This window comes from Pseudophryne corroboree, chromosome 10 (assembly GCF_028390025.1).
Source record: "Pseudophryne corroboree isolate aPseCor3 chromosome 10, aPseCor3.hap2, whole genome shotgun sequence".
In the NCBI taxonomy this organism is placed as follows: Eukaryota; Metazoa; Chordata; class Amphibia; order Anura; family Myobatrachidae; genus Pseudophryne; species Pseudophryne corroboree.
This window is the reverse complement of record NC_086453.1, coordinates 106,771,500-106,785,123: the sequence shown is the minus strand read 5'-3', so window position 1 is coordinate 106,785,123 and position 13,624 is coordinate 106,771,500. Positions and strand designations below refer to the sequence as shown.

Below are 13,624 nucleotides of genomic sequence, written 5' to 3'. Positions count from 1 at the left end.
CGGTGGGGTGGCAGGCAGGCCGGGGTCAGTGTGGCTAGTGGGGTGTTAGGAAGGCAGGTAATGGCATGAACTAGGTATTGGTGGGGTGGCAGGAAGGCCGGGGCCGGTATGGCTGGTGAGGTGGCAGCAAGTAGGGGCTGGGGTGATGGCATAAAGGCAGGGGCCAGTGTGGTTGGTGGGGTGGCAGGAAGGCAATGGTCAGTGTGGTAGGTGGATGGTTGGGGCAGGAAGGCAGGTGCCAGGGTGGCTGGTGGGGTGACAGGAAGGCAGGGGCTAGGGTGGTGGCAGAAAGGCTGGGGATAGAATAGTTGGTATACTGGCAAGGGGCAGAGTGTCTTGTATACTGATAGGGACCAATGTGATTGTTGTCAGGAAGGCAGCGGCTGGTGTGGTGACATGAAGTCAGGGGCTAGTGAGGCGGCAGGCCATTGTGGCAGGTATGTTGCCAGGAGGGCAGGGACCAGCGTGGCAGGAATGCAACCATAGTTGTGCAGAATTATCTGTTTAGGGAAAAAAATATTTAAATGTGAAAAATCTGTAACTCTATACATATTTTATGATTTGTTAGTGTAGCTTGCAAGTGTCTCCTGTACTATTACTGTGCTATGATCCATGTAGTTGAAACATTTCTTGTATAAACAGTAATAGCACAAGTGTCTTCTGCAGGCTGTAACTCTGTAGCAAAGGTAAAATGCATAATTTAAAATTATAAACCTGATTCTCCCCTTGCAGCATATGGTGGTAATCATATATAGTAAGAAAAGTCAAAATGAAGTCACTTAGGGAAGGTGCAGCCAGATCCCATGTTCCAACAAAATAAGTTTCAAATAATTTTATTAGGTATTCTTCCATTCCTATGCTCGGCCTGCAGGCTGCTGGGTCTCTATGGCTGTTTCAGAAGCACTGCTGCAAATCTCAGCGTCTGCGTACAAAGACGTAGTATCCGTCACAGATATTTGATCACCGTTTTGAGTAACCCTGTGGTCACGCAACATGTCTCAGGGTGTAAGACGCCAGAACCCTTTCTACTGCGTACCGGATCGCAGTCGCAGGTTGAGACACCCACAAGTGGTCTTTGGCTATCAGACACTTTGTGAATACTCGCTGTGTACACCGTCGCAGCACATGCACAGTGCGATTTAGACGCATGAACAGTCAGCCGATAATTGCTCAACTGCGTACATATTGGCATAGCGTACAACTATGAATCAGACCCTATATTAATAGATGACGCTGACCAAATCTAGAACAAAAACCCCAGATTGATCCGACACTTGAAGGGTTGTAATTTATTAGGGGAAACAAGAGTGGGAATTGGCGCTGTTAGTAATAGTAACAGTAGAAGGATATTTTTACATTTATAAGAAATCCCTAAATAAATGATTCTGTAAGAATCAAAATAAGTCCAGTGTGCTTTGAGAGGAACGGCATTTATTGTCAGTGTGATCCAATTAACAGTCACATCTTCATCTGGCCTGGGCTTGTGACTTTCTCTATTTTAAATAGCGAGTGGCTGTAAATTGGTTATACTACTTAATGTAACTTACTGGGTTCTTGGACATTCCTGCTTGTTGCTGTGATCAAGAGGGGTGGGAAAGGCTTGCAGCTAATCTTGTCCAAGCTGCTGTTTGGAGTTGTGAGCTGTTTGGGAACAAAGTGGTTCTGTATGAAGGGTATGGTTCGTTGGGTCGGCACAACTTAGGTCGACATGCATTAGATCAACAGGGTCATAAGGTCAACAGGTCAAAAGGTCGACCAAGAGTTTTTTTACTTTTTTTGGTGGTGTTTACTTCGTAAAGTGACGGGGAACCCCAATTAGTGCACCTTGTCCCCTCGCATGGCAAGCGAAGGCAAGGTGCCTCACTCCACTACCACTGCGCTCAGCGGTATCCGTTCACATGGTCGACAGTCATTAGGTCGACCACTATTGGTCGACATTGACATGGTCGACATGGTCGACACATGAAAATGGTCGACATATGAAAAGGTCGACATGAGTTTTTTAACTTTTTTTCTTTTGGGGAACTTTTCCATACTTTACGATCCACATGGACTACGATTGGAACGGTAAAGTGTGCCGAGCGAAGCGGTAGCGGAGCGAAGGCACCATGCCCGAAGCATGGCGAGCGAAGCGAGGGGACGCGGTGCACTAATTGGGGTTCCCAGTCACTTTACGCAAAAAACGACACAAAAAAAGTTAAAAAACATATGTCGACCTTTCATGTGTCGACCATTTTTATGTGTCGACCATGTCAATGTCGACCTAATGACTGTCGACCATAACATAGTCGACCATTCATACCGGAACCGCGCTCAGCACAGGTTACCATTCCCAATTGTAGTCCACGTAAAGTATGAAAAAGTTAATTTTTTTTTTAAAAATGTGAAAAACTCATGTCGACCTAATGACCATGTAGACCTAGTGACCCTGTTGACCTAATGCATGTCGACCAATAGTGGTCGACCTAATGACCGTATCCCCTGTATGAACAATAAAAGTGGCTACCATGGATGTAGTCACCAGGGTTTGCCTTGACGGTAGGATCAATTGCACACGAGACCAGATTCAGATGTGGTAAGAGTGTGCATCGCTGCTGCTTACTTGGAAGCAGCAGCAATGCACATATGTAGTATTACAGCAGGCGATGTCTGGTAGGGATTTGGTCAATATGACGGCTGTTGGAACCCCGACACCCGCTGGAATCCAGAAATGGTCAGGAGACTGACGCCAGCATACTGATCATAGTGGTATAGTACGGTTTAGGGTAGGCTAGGGAGGGGTGTTGGTTTTACAGACACCCGAGGGGGTTAGTGTTAGGCACCCCTGGGGAGGGTTAGGTTTAAGCTCTGGACCTGTCTGGTATAAGTAGATGCATCCTGCGTGCGTTTGTGATCCAGTGCTGCACCTGAAGGCACAGCATCGAAACTCTTGCGACTCCATCGGTTGGCTGAGTGACCCATGGGGTCACGCAAGCTAACCTCCACAGCTTCTACAGAAAGGCCAGGAAATTTCAGTCGGAAGGTGGATATCCTGGCCTTGGCACTCCCACAAAATGGAGATGTCACGTCTCTGTTTTGGGACACAGAGGCCATCGCCACTCCCAAATCACTTGATGTCTGCAACCATTCAGCTTCCAACGACACTGGATCCTGCACATGTGTAAAGTACTGAACATCAGCACTTGGCGACCACTACAGCAGGAGCAATGGTATCTGAATCAGGCTAAAGTCAAAACCTTGTGTGGCTTTGCACTTAAATGGTTACTACAGTGGGAAAACCATCATTATCCTTGGATTTTTGTCTTTGTCCTAGAGGCAGGGAAATTAATTTTAATATCCTGCCATGGATTTTATTTCTTTACAGATATATACATATATATTTTATTATTGTAAAGACCTAGGGTGCGTTCTCGAACATACTGAAGGTGCTTAACCAACCTCCCTTTCTCCCCTTTGTCATCAGTTCCCTACTACAATCCAGAGGGATCCGGTCTCTAAGTCGACAGTAACTAGGTCGACAATGTATTGGTCGATAGGGTGTCTAGGTCGACATGTTCTAGGTCGACAGGTCAAAAGGTCGACATGAGTTTAAAAAAAATATATCTTCTTTTGAACCTTTTCATACATAACGATCTACGTGGACTACAATTGTAATGGTAATCTGTGCCGAGCAAAGCAGTAGCGGAGCGAGGCACCTTGCCCGAAGTGCGAGGAGACACGGTGCACTAATTGGGGTTCCAGGTCACTCTACGAAGAAAACGACACCAAAAATATATAAAAAACGTATGTCGACCTTTTGACCTGTCGACCTAAAGACCCTGTCGACCTAGTTACTGTTGACCAATAGTGGTCGACCTAGACACTGTCGACCTACTTACTATCTGCCTTCCATACCACACCCAATCCAGACTAGAACCCAGTTATTTGAATAACAACATGTATAGAGATGAGGAAATTGATAAGACCTCTGTGACATTTGCTGACCTGTCCAGTCAGTGGAATGTAACGAAGCCATTGGACAAGTGTCAACAAATGTTGCATGCCTATAGCCTTATCAAAGGAGCTGGCACTCATTCTTAGATTGTTCCATGGTAACACATCTGTGGATGCTATTTGTGTCTTGTTACACAAACAGTGTCCTAGCTCATTACTACCCCCAACTTATGTGCACACAGTGTCGGTACATAGCTGTCTGATAATTCAGTAGCATTGTTTTGATTTTCTTTTTTTCTTTTCCCTCTTTAACCTCATTCTTAGTTACCCACTTGTATACTGTGGGCATCCAATATATTGGTCTAAGGCTTTCTGCATTCTAAAAGTGGCACAGCTCTTCACCACCATCTTCTTGTCATTCAGTATATTATTTCCCATTGTTTCTGTACTTTTTACATATATATGTGTACAAATACCTTAGTCCATTCATGTTTTACTATTGCTATCTTAACAGAAGTTTTATGTTTTGTGTGTGTATAAAGCCTTTGTTTCTGTGCTTATCATTTAGCTCCGTTAAAATACCACATCTATACATTGCTTTCTATCTGAATTATACACTAAAGGCCTAATTCAGAGATGGGCGCGGTTGCTCACAGCGTCCCTGTCCATCTGGTCTGTGCACGCACACTGACGCAGTGCGTGTGTGTGACCTTACACATTGGGTGCATCTAGGAAGGATGCGGCTGCAGTGTGATTTAACAGCAGCGGCCATCGGAGGCGTGGTGTTGGAGGGTGTGTCGAGAGCGATTTTGGGGTGGCTGCGTGACATCACACGCAGCCACTTTGAAAAAACAATAGCCACTGACCGCCTTACAGCGCAGCCAGGCTGAACTGCCAGGGGTCAACCTTAGATCGGATGCCTCCACAATCTAATTGCGGACGCAATAGAGGGCGGCCTCACACATGCCGGGGCGGCCTTGCCCTGTGCTGAGTGGCACCCAGCATGTTCAGAGAGGAACGCAGATCTGCGTTCATCTCTGAATCTGCCCCTAAATACAACCATCTTATTCTACAGTATTCACTATCGCTAGCCAGCCTCACTTTTCCCTGCTAATTATTTTTTCTATTGGGCAGCTGCCATATCAAATTCCTTGTGTTGGCTATCCATTACTTTATAAGGAATTGTGTGAAAAAGTAAAGCTGGGCACACACAATATAATGTATATACCCAGCGACATCAGCAGCAAACGGGACCCGGCGGGGGACCCAGTATAGCGAGTGCATACACGTTTGCCAATGCAGGGAGCGACTCAGAGTGCATTCGGCAGCATGAACGTCGCCTGTCGGAGACCTAGTGGGTACACACTAGATGATATTGCCGAAATGTGAACCTGATCAGACATATCGTCTAGTGTGTACCCAGCCTTACACAAGGGGGGAAGGGGATTCATTTGTTTTTCCCTGCGGCTGCCTTTAGATGGCACCCAGACGTAGTAATTCAATTGTTGCTCCGTTTGGATGGTCATCCCCTGAGTAGGCATATTCTCGCCCCAGACTCGACCGTGAATAAGTGAGGATGAAAATTTGCAACAAATTGATGCAACAACAAAAAAAAGCAGCCCTGGAAATGAAACAAATGCAATTAATGCTAAGTTGCCTGTTGCATGCAGTGCAAAACAGTCTGTTTACAGATGCTGGTGACAGCCTCACAACATTGCTCAACCTAGTTTTGGAATCTTGTTGCCGAGTTGTATCAAGTGGTGATGTTGCAGAAGAAACGACCAATCAACTTAATGCTTATGTTATGAGCGGATACATAGACTATGTAAAACTAATAACGCAATACTAGACTGTTGGCTAGTGCTCCATCAACTAAAACCTTACAAACAAGTTAAGGAATACATTATTTATAAAGACCATTGTAAGCTGATTATTTTCAGTTTGGAAATGTTTAAAGTGACATGGATAATCTAGCAGTCGTCAGGTGTGTGGCATGAATACTTGGTCATCTGAGGACTGAAGCTCGGAACGTCGGCTCCAATAACACATGTGCACAACACTAAAAATCAGATGGCGGTTACAGTAATTTTAGTTGATGTCTTTGACAGTGGTGAAGATGATCATGTTAATTGTTTGGGGGCTAAAGATGCACCCCATAAAAATAGTTTAGTGCAGACTGTAAATTCTCATTCATCGTCATTTTTTGCTTGAAGTAATTCCATTCTGGATGTGCAGGAGGGTATATACTACAGAAGGACCCATCCTAAAGCTTTCTCGCTAAATGGTCGCAGAGAAACTTGTTTAGTGACCATGCCCAAGGTTGTTACATGACTCATTAAGGGATTCCAGAGAAGCCAAAGAAATGTGAAGACCCTGATTCTTTTATTCATCCTAATCTTGAACATATTTTAGGATTGATAGGCAAAACCAGTGCTGGTGGCTATTATATTAACCATAAATAATTTCAATTGGTCATGGACCACCAGTAAAAGGCATCCCTGCAAGTACCCTGAGGCACGCCAGGATGCCTAGGCACACAGTTTGAGAATCACGGGACTAGGGATTGCACATAGCGAACAAAACATGTACTTGCATACATCGTGACATAGAGCACTGTTGTCCAAACACGTTACCATTAGAGATCATAGAAAGACTTGGATATCATTGCTGCCTTGCAGTCAGGGCGATTGTCCTTTGTTGCGTGTTTTTTTTTCCCCAAGTCATTTCTTTCCAATTGAGGTTTTTGGGTGAGTCAAGTGAGTTGGTCGGCGCATCTCACAGACCTTGTTCCATAGAAAGAAATTGGTGACTGCTCCCTGCGCTGAATCAGACAGTGCGTGGACAGAGACTATAAGTTTGGACCGATTGATTGGACCGGTCTTTCCATGACATGGGCGCCAAGCATGCGAACACTGAACTGTTCCATCTAATAGGAATGTCATGAGTGTGTAAGCGGTCTTCGGTAGCATATAGAATGAGATGGGAAACCTGTTTTAGATGGATCTTTTGCACTCTCCATGGAGTATGTGTATGTCCAGATACTAATGAAGGCTGTATAGGAAAATACAGTTGGTGTGCGGCATTCCGTATGCAGATGCATGGATCTCCTCACATAAGCTAGTAAGTGGGCTGAAGATGTGTCCCACTTGGAATCTGCCACTTTGCACTTGGAAAGGCATTGCGTATTGTCAACATTAAGAAAAAAAATTGGTGCCCAAGCATTGGTCTTTATCACATTACAGAGACAAAACCTTTTTGCAACAACTTGATTCTATTCTACATTGCAGATGCTTGCAAAACTGTGCAAGCAAAGCAAGAGATCCAGGATAATATTACTACTTTCAACATTGGATTTTAGTTACTTTTTTTGCTCAAACAATATTAACTGGGGAAGGGCATTTGTAACAGCTGCACCCAGCTGATGAAGAGATTTTGTATCTAAGTTATGCGGATAGTGACAACAACAACATCTGATCCACTCCTACCCCTGCAATTTACAAGAAAAATAAGGACATGTATACTTGTCAAAAACAATCTCGAGATAATTTTTTTTCTTCTTTTCAGCCAATTTTAGTTCATGAAGAAGCAGCAGGTGTGCATTTTATGAAAACGCAGCTTAAGGGTCACATGGGGCAGAAAATATTCAAGGGCGCACACCAGAGATGCTCAAACGTGGTCCTCAAGACTCCCCAAAGGTCCAGGTTTTAAGTATATCCATGCTTGGCTGCAGGTGACTTAATTAGTACCTCTGTCAATTTGATTTAACCATCTGTACTGAGCCATGAATATACTTAAAGCCTGGACCATTGGGGTGACTTGAGGACCGTGTTTGAGAACCTGTATACTGAGAAGGGGAGGAGCTGTGACCAGTGTGGATATGGCCATAGCCACATGGGCATGTACACCCCTCTATAAATTCATAAAAACTTTTAAGATTGCATTGTTTTGTGAGAAACTAGAAACCTTTTTTTTATTTTATTTTTTTAATTCTTATGATGTATGGCCAGTTGGGCGGCTGGTCGTCGTCATGCTGCCATAGTGAAGGCCCTGTTTTTATGTGGAGGTCTAGAGATGTTGCTTCATCTGCCCCTTTGTTAATCTGGCCCTGATTATTCTAAAACCACTCAACATTTGGCAGACCAAGACTCTCATGCGGTTGCAGGAACGGATTTGCTGTATTTCTGCACTTTCAAGAAACCTTTGGACTGTCAACTGTTTAACCACTTAGCCTGTGTGGTCAGATCACATGTAACTTTGCCGCCCCACTGTGTCCCCCAGTTATTGACAAGCAGATCCATTCTGCAGCTGGGCATAATATTTATATATTCTAAAAATACTTTTTAAACTATATTAAATAACATTTTTAAATAAACAATGTTATGAATGGTTTTGAAGGAAAAAATCATCAATTAAGTGGTTAAAAATAGAAATAAAAAATATGTAGCATTCCAGCAGTTAGTGACGGTGAATGTCTGTTAACCGGATTAATGATGACATCACAAGTGAAGTTACTTGGGTCCCCAATAAGTTTTGCGGTGATCAAAGACTGGTGTTCCTTGCCACTAAAACCTAGATCCAGTATTACCTGTATTAGTAGCGGATTACGTATAAGGTGCTGTTAGATATAAATAATATTGCATCCAACAATGTTACCATTCACAGGAGAGATACTCCTTTCTCCCCAAACATGTTTCATCAGTGTAAATTTAAAATGTCAATGTTTTGAAAATGTAAGACCTTTCCACTGTAGGGTATGGGTCATTAGGTCGACAGTCATTATGTCGACCACTATTGATCGACATGGAAAAAGGTCGACATGCGTTGTTTTTTAACTCTTTTATTGGTGTCGTTTTCTTCGTAAAGTGATGGGGAACCCCATTTAGTGCGCTCGCCATACTTTTCGGGCAAGGTGCCTCGCTGCGCTCGACACAAGTTGCTATTCCCAGTCGTAGTCCACGTGGATCGTAAAGTATGAAAAAGTTCAAAAATGTATGTCGACCTTTTTCCATGTCGACCTAGTGACCATGTCGACCTAATGCATGTCAACCAATAGTGGTTGACCTAATGACCGTATCTCCCACTGTGAAGCTCTTCCCCTTTATACTTGGATCACTTAACCTTGTATGTGATACTTGCACACAGTGGGGTATATTCAATAAAAGTCGGGTCCATTCCGACATGCAGTTGTCTGAATGGACCCGACAACCCCTATTCAAAAGAGCGGCCAAATCCGACTGTCTGATTTGGCTGCTCCCGTGTCCTGCTGCTGCTGTCAGCGCTGCGGGTGCGCTGACACCAGCGGCAGAGGGAGCTGTCAGCAGCGCCGGGGATAGAGGGGAGCAGTCAGCGGCGCCGGGGGGGAGCGGGCGCCGGAGCTGAGGGGGAAGCGGGATGTGGCGCCGGAGGTGATGTGATGTCTGTGGCGCCGGGGGGAGAGCGGAGTGGAGTGAAGGAGATGGGGGAACAGTGGAGGCCCACGGCAGCGTCCACCCGGCTCCGCTTGCTGAAGCCGGGTGGACGCCGACGCTGGGTCCCTGCTCTCCCCGCTGCTCCCCCTTCTCCTTCTCTCAGATCACATATCTCAATCCAACTTTTTTTAAAGTCGGATTGAGATTGTCGGAAACGGGGCTAAAACCTGTTGGGTTTTGGCCCAGTTTCCGACAATGCACGCTGATCAGCGGCTGAAGACTTGTCGGGAAAAAATAGAGTCGTAATGAATAGGTCGGAACCCCTTCTGACCTAAAACTGTCGGAAGCTGCCATCTTTCCGACAAGATGGCAGTTTCCGACAGTTATTGATTATACCCCAGTATGTCAGTTGTCAGACTTTTTTTTTTTTTTTTGTATAGATATAAATATATTTTGCTAAATCCGGTCCCAATTCCCCTTTCTCTCACACTAGAAATGTGTGACATAGGAGCAGATTCAATTGGGAGGGAAGGTTTAGCGAGGTAAAAAACCTTGCAGGTTGTTAGGCCAATCATTTAAGGTTATAGAAATATTAAATACAAATGCCATAGTACTGTATTGGACTTTACATGCGTGCTGTATAGTGTGGTTGCAATAAGTTACAGCATATAGTTGGGGGGAAAAACCCACCATATGAAAGAAGGTAGTCTATTATGCATCAGTGGTTGCAGTACACATCATTATGTATCGTTGCATATGGCAGCAATACACAGTAATGTTTCAGTGCATTTTAACACTCCTGCGCTCCTCTTAGCAAGTCTTAGGAGGATGGCGCTGATTCCTTTGGGATTAGACACTTCTAAAATTAAGAGAAACAGAGATAAACCAAATAGAAAACGCCAGAGGTTTGGCTTATCTTTACTTCATAACTAGGCCCCTAGGAAACTTGTAGGTATCTGAGCTTACCAATTATTTTGTATAATGTACTTTACATATGTTTCTGCAAAGCTTTGGCCAATTTATCCGCTGGTCCACTTCTTCATACTTTTCGCTGCTTGATACATCAACCCATAGCCTGTAAACTGAAAGTATGAAGTGTATTGGTTGGTACTTTTTTTCTCTCTACACTAGACCTAAATTTTGATAAATCACCCCCTTTTTGGATAAAGAAAAATGTGATTGTCGACCCAGAAATTAGACAAATGTTGTGCACATTGGGCCTAATTCAGAGTTGTACACTAATGGAATTGCGATTTTCTAGGCTACAGAACTACTAATGTTGGCAAGTGAATCAGCTGCCCACCAGAGTGATCGCAAACCCATTCGCAACTGCGTACATATTCGCAGCCGACACGCAACAACGGGGAGCGACTGCTCGAGTAGGTCTATGGCTACGCAGACTGGCCACTACAGTGGCAATGCAGGCACCATGTTTATCTGCGTACATGATCGCAGCTGTTAAGATACATGCCCCGAAAACAGGCATGATATGCCTGCGTTTTTGCTGCCACTCTTAGTCCCCCCCCCCCCCCAAAAAAAAAGAGGTCACTTCATGTCAATCACTTTGCAAGAAATTCTCCAAGTGAGCGGAATCGCTAAGGCACATTTACACATGCGCAGTGTGATTGTAGTGCATGCGCAGTCTCCCCATAATTGGGCAATTGCAAAAACATCAGCATAGCGTAAAACTCTGAATTGTGAAGGTAATGGGTTTGTTTTTGTGTGTTGCCACACCCAATTCTAAACAAAAAAAAGTGGTACATAATAAAGCATGACTGATTTGCTGCTTTGCACCATTTCTCATTGATTATTTTAATTTTCTCTTTTCTATGTTTAGGTTTTTTGATGTAGACAGGAGCAGCTAAAATCTTGAGCATGACCAAAAACCTCCCAGATGCTCAACTTGCAATGCTCAGCAGCATAGAGAATGAAGAAAGGGACAGCAGTTTGAGGCCATGCCATAAAAATACTGAAGGCAGCACAAAGCCATATAGTTCTAGTTGTCAGATTGTGGTGAGTACTTCCATACAAAGCCTTCATGATGGGATGGCCATGAAGGTAGGAAACTTGAAAAATATAGAAGTTCCAGCTCACCCAGTTTTAACGGTCAAAGAGGAGCTTGACGACCTTGAATACTACAGGGAAGAACCTGTTTCTAGGATGGAACTCGAGTGTGGTCTCTGTTCTGAAAAATTTCCGTATGTCTCTGAGCTGATGTTTCACGAGCAAATGCATAATGCCATTAACCGTTTTGAGTGCCAGCTGTGCGGCCGGCAGTTCCAGAGCACTTCCAACTTGAAAGACCATTATAATGTGCACACAGGAGAACGTCCTTATAAATGTGAATTATGTGCCAAAGCCTTCACGCAGTCGTCCTCTTTACTAACTCATAAACGTACTCACACTGATGAAAAACCATATAAGTGTGAAGTATGTGGGAGACTTTTTAAAGATGCTTCTAATTTTATAAAACATAGGCGTCTTCATGGCCAGGCTCCAGATCTAGCCAACCAAGCAGAGGTCAGAAGTCCATTCTTGTCTGAAAAGCCATACAGTTGTACCTATTGCGAAAAAGCCTTTAAGCGTTCTTCAGATTTGAAGGACCATGAGCGGGTCCATACAGGGGAGCGTCCATACCGCTGTAGAATATGTCAGAAGTGTTTTACCCAGTCTTCAGTGTTAACTGGGCACATGCGTATCCACACTGGAGAAAGGCCCTTCCACTGCAATGTATGCGGGAAAACCTTTAATAACTCTTCAAATTTTAAAAAGCACCAACGTACCCATTCAGTGCAGGATATACTTGCAAAAGTTAAAATGGAAGAAGGCTATTCCCAAATAAAGCAGCCACTTCGAAGCAAAAATGGCATAGGGTTTCCGAAGAGCGTGGGTGCAGTGTTGTATAATACTAATAATATGGGCAGAAACTGTCCTAAAATATTGCCTACATTGAGACTAAATGACGACGAAGATTGCAAATTTATATCGGAAAAGAAAATCACTGAAGGAAATGGTGACGCAGTTTGCGTAGATGGTTTGCAACCTCAGTGTGCAGGAATGGCAACAGATAATACTAAAAATAAAAACTATTGTGAAATAAAAGAGATCAAGCCACTGGTGCGGTTTCAGAATGGCTTGGAAATAGCTTCGGAGTGCTCAATCTCAAATGTCAGAACCGAAGCCAAAGGACATGCGTTCAAAGATATTTTGGAGAATTGCGTTAAGGCAAAAATGTCAAGGTCTCCTGCATGTGCATATAATGTCACCACTTCTGAAGCTCAAATAATGAATGGTTATACGAAAGGGGAACATGAAATCTATGTAGAAATATCTGATGATTCTACAGATGATGAGTATGTGGACGATGAACTTGTTGATCTTTCAAAATTTCAATGCCAGGTGCAAGATCCCAAGTCTTCAATGGAAGTTAAAATGAAATTTCTCCATTCTGCAGATGAGGGTATAGGTCCTGCCGAGGAATTGGAACCATGTGAAACTGAAAACTGCCAAGAAAATATAATAGCAGAAGAAATCGGCAATGTTACAGAACAGGAAGACCTTCTATTGGAAAGGACCATGGAATGTTGGGACTCCCACATGGATAATTCTGATGACCAAGATGACTTGCAGTTTATGGAAATGGAAGTTAAACCCTATATTTGTTTTGTATGCTCCAAGCGGTTTAAAAGGGCTACCGATCTAAAGGAACATTTGAGGGTCCACACAGGTGAAAGGCCATTTGTGTGCCAGGTGTGTGGTAAAGGATTTACACAGTCATCTGCTCTCTCTAGTCACCAACGAATCCATACAGGTGAAAAACCCTTCCAGTGTGATGTATGTTATAAAAGGTTTAATAATTCTTCCAACTTCTCTAAGCATAAGCGGGTACATACAGGGGAGCGTCCTCATAACTGCCCGCTATGTGGAAAGAGCTTTCAGGAGAAACGGAGGGTTAAGAGACATTTGAAAGCCGTTCACCACATCCAGGAGTGAGGCACTCTGTCTGTGCTTACCGAGATTCCACTGACTTGTCACTTAGAAAATGTTATATTATTGACTATTTTTAGTAATTTTAGTTGATTTTCTTACAGGAAATAGCTTTAAACCTACACTAACTTACATTGCATCAGTGTGACTGTCAGAAAATATCAAACTTTTAGCCAAGGTGTCACACGCATTATTTTCTATACACAGTTTGACGGGTTTCCGTATCTGTTGTAAGAAACGTGGGCTAATATAATCTGATATGTAAAAGTAAAACAGTTGCACACATGCCATTTTTG

The 13,624-nt window shown here is 43.6% G+C and overlaps 1 protein-coding gene across 5 annotated transcripts in view; it reads left to right on the top strand.

Moving 5' to 3' along the window:
- LOC134966166 (zinc finger protein 436-like) overlaps positions 1–13,618 on the top strand; it is a 125,348-nt gene extending 111,730 nt beyond the window's left edge. For all 5 annotated transcript variants that reach the window (XM_063942711.1, XM_063942713.1, XM_063942710.1 and 2 more), the window contains exon 2: positions 11,179–13,618. In XM_063942711.1, coding sequence (XP_063798781.1) covers positions 11,217–13,334 — 2,118 coding nt within the window. In that variant the 5' untranslated portion in view covers positions 11,179–11,216 and the 3' untranslated portion in view covers positions 13,335–13,618. The remainder of the gene's footprint in view (positions 1–11,178) is intronic.
- The last annotated feature ends 6 nt before the right edge of the window (positions 13,619–13,624 follow it).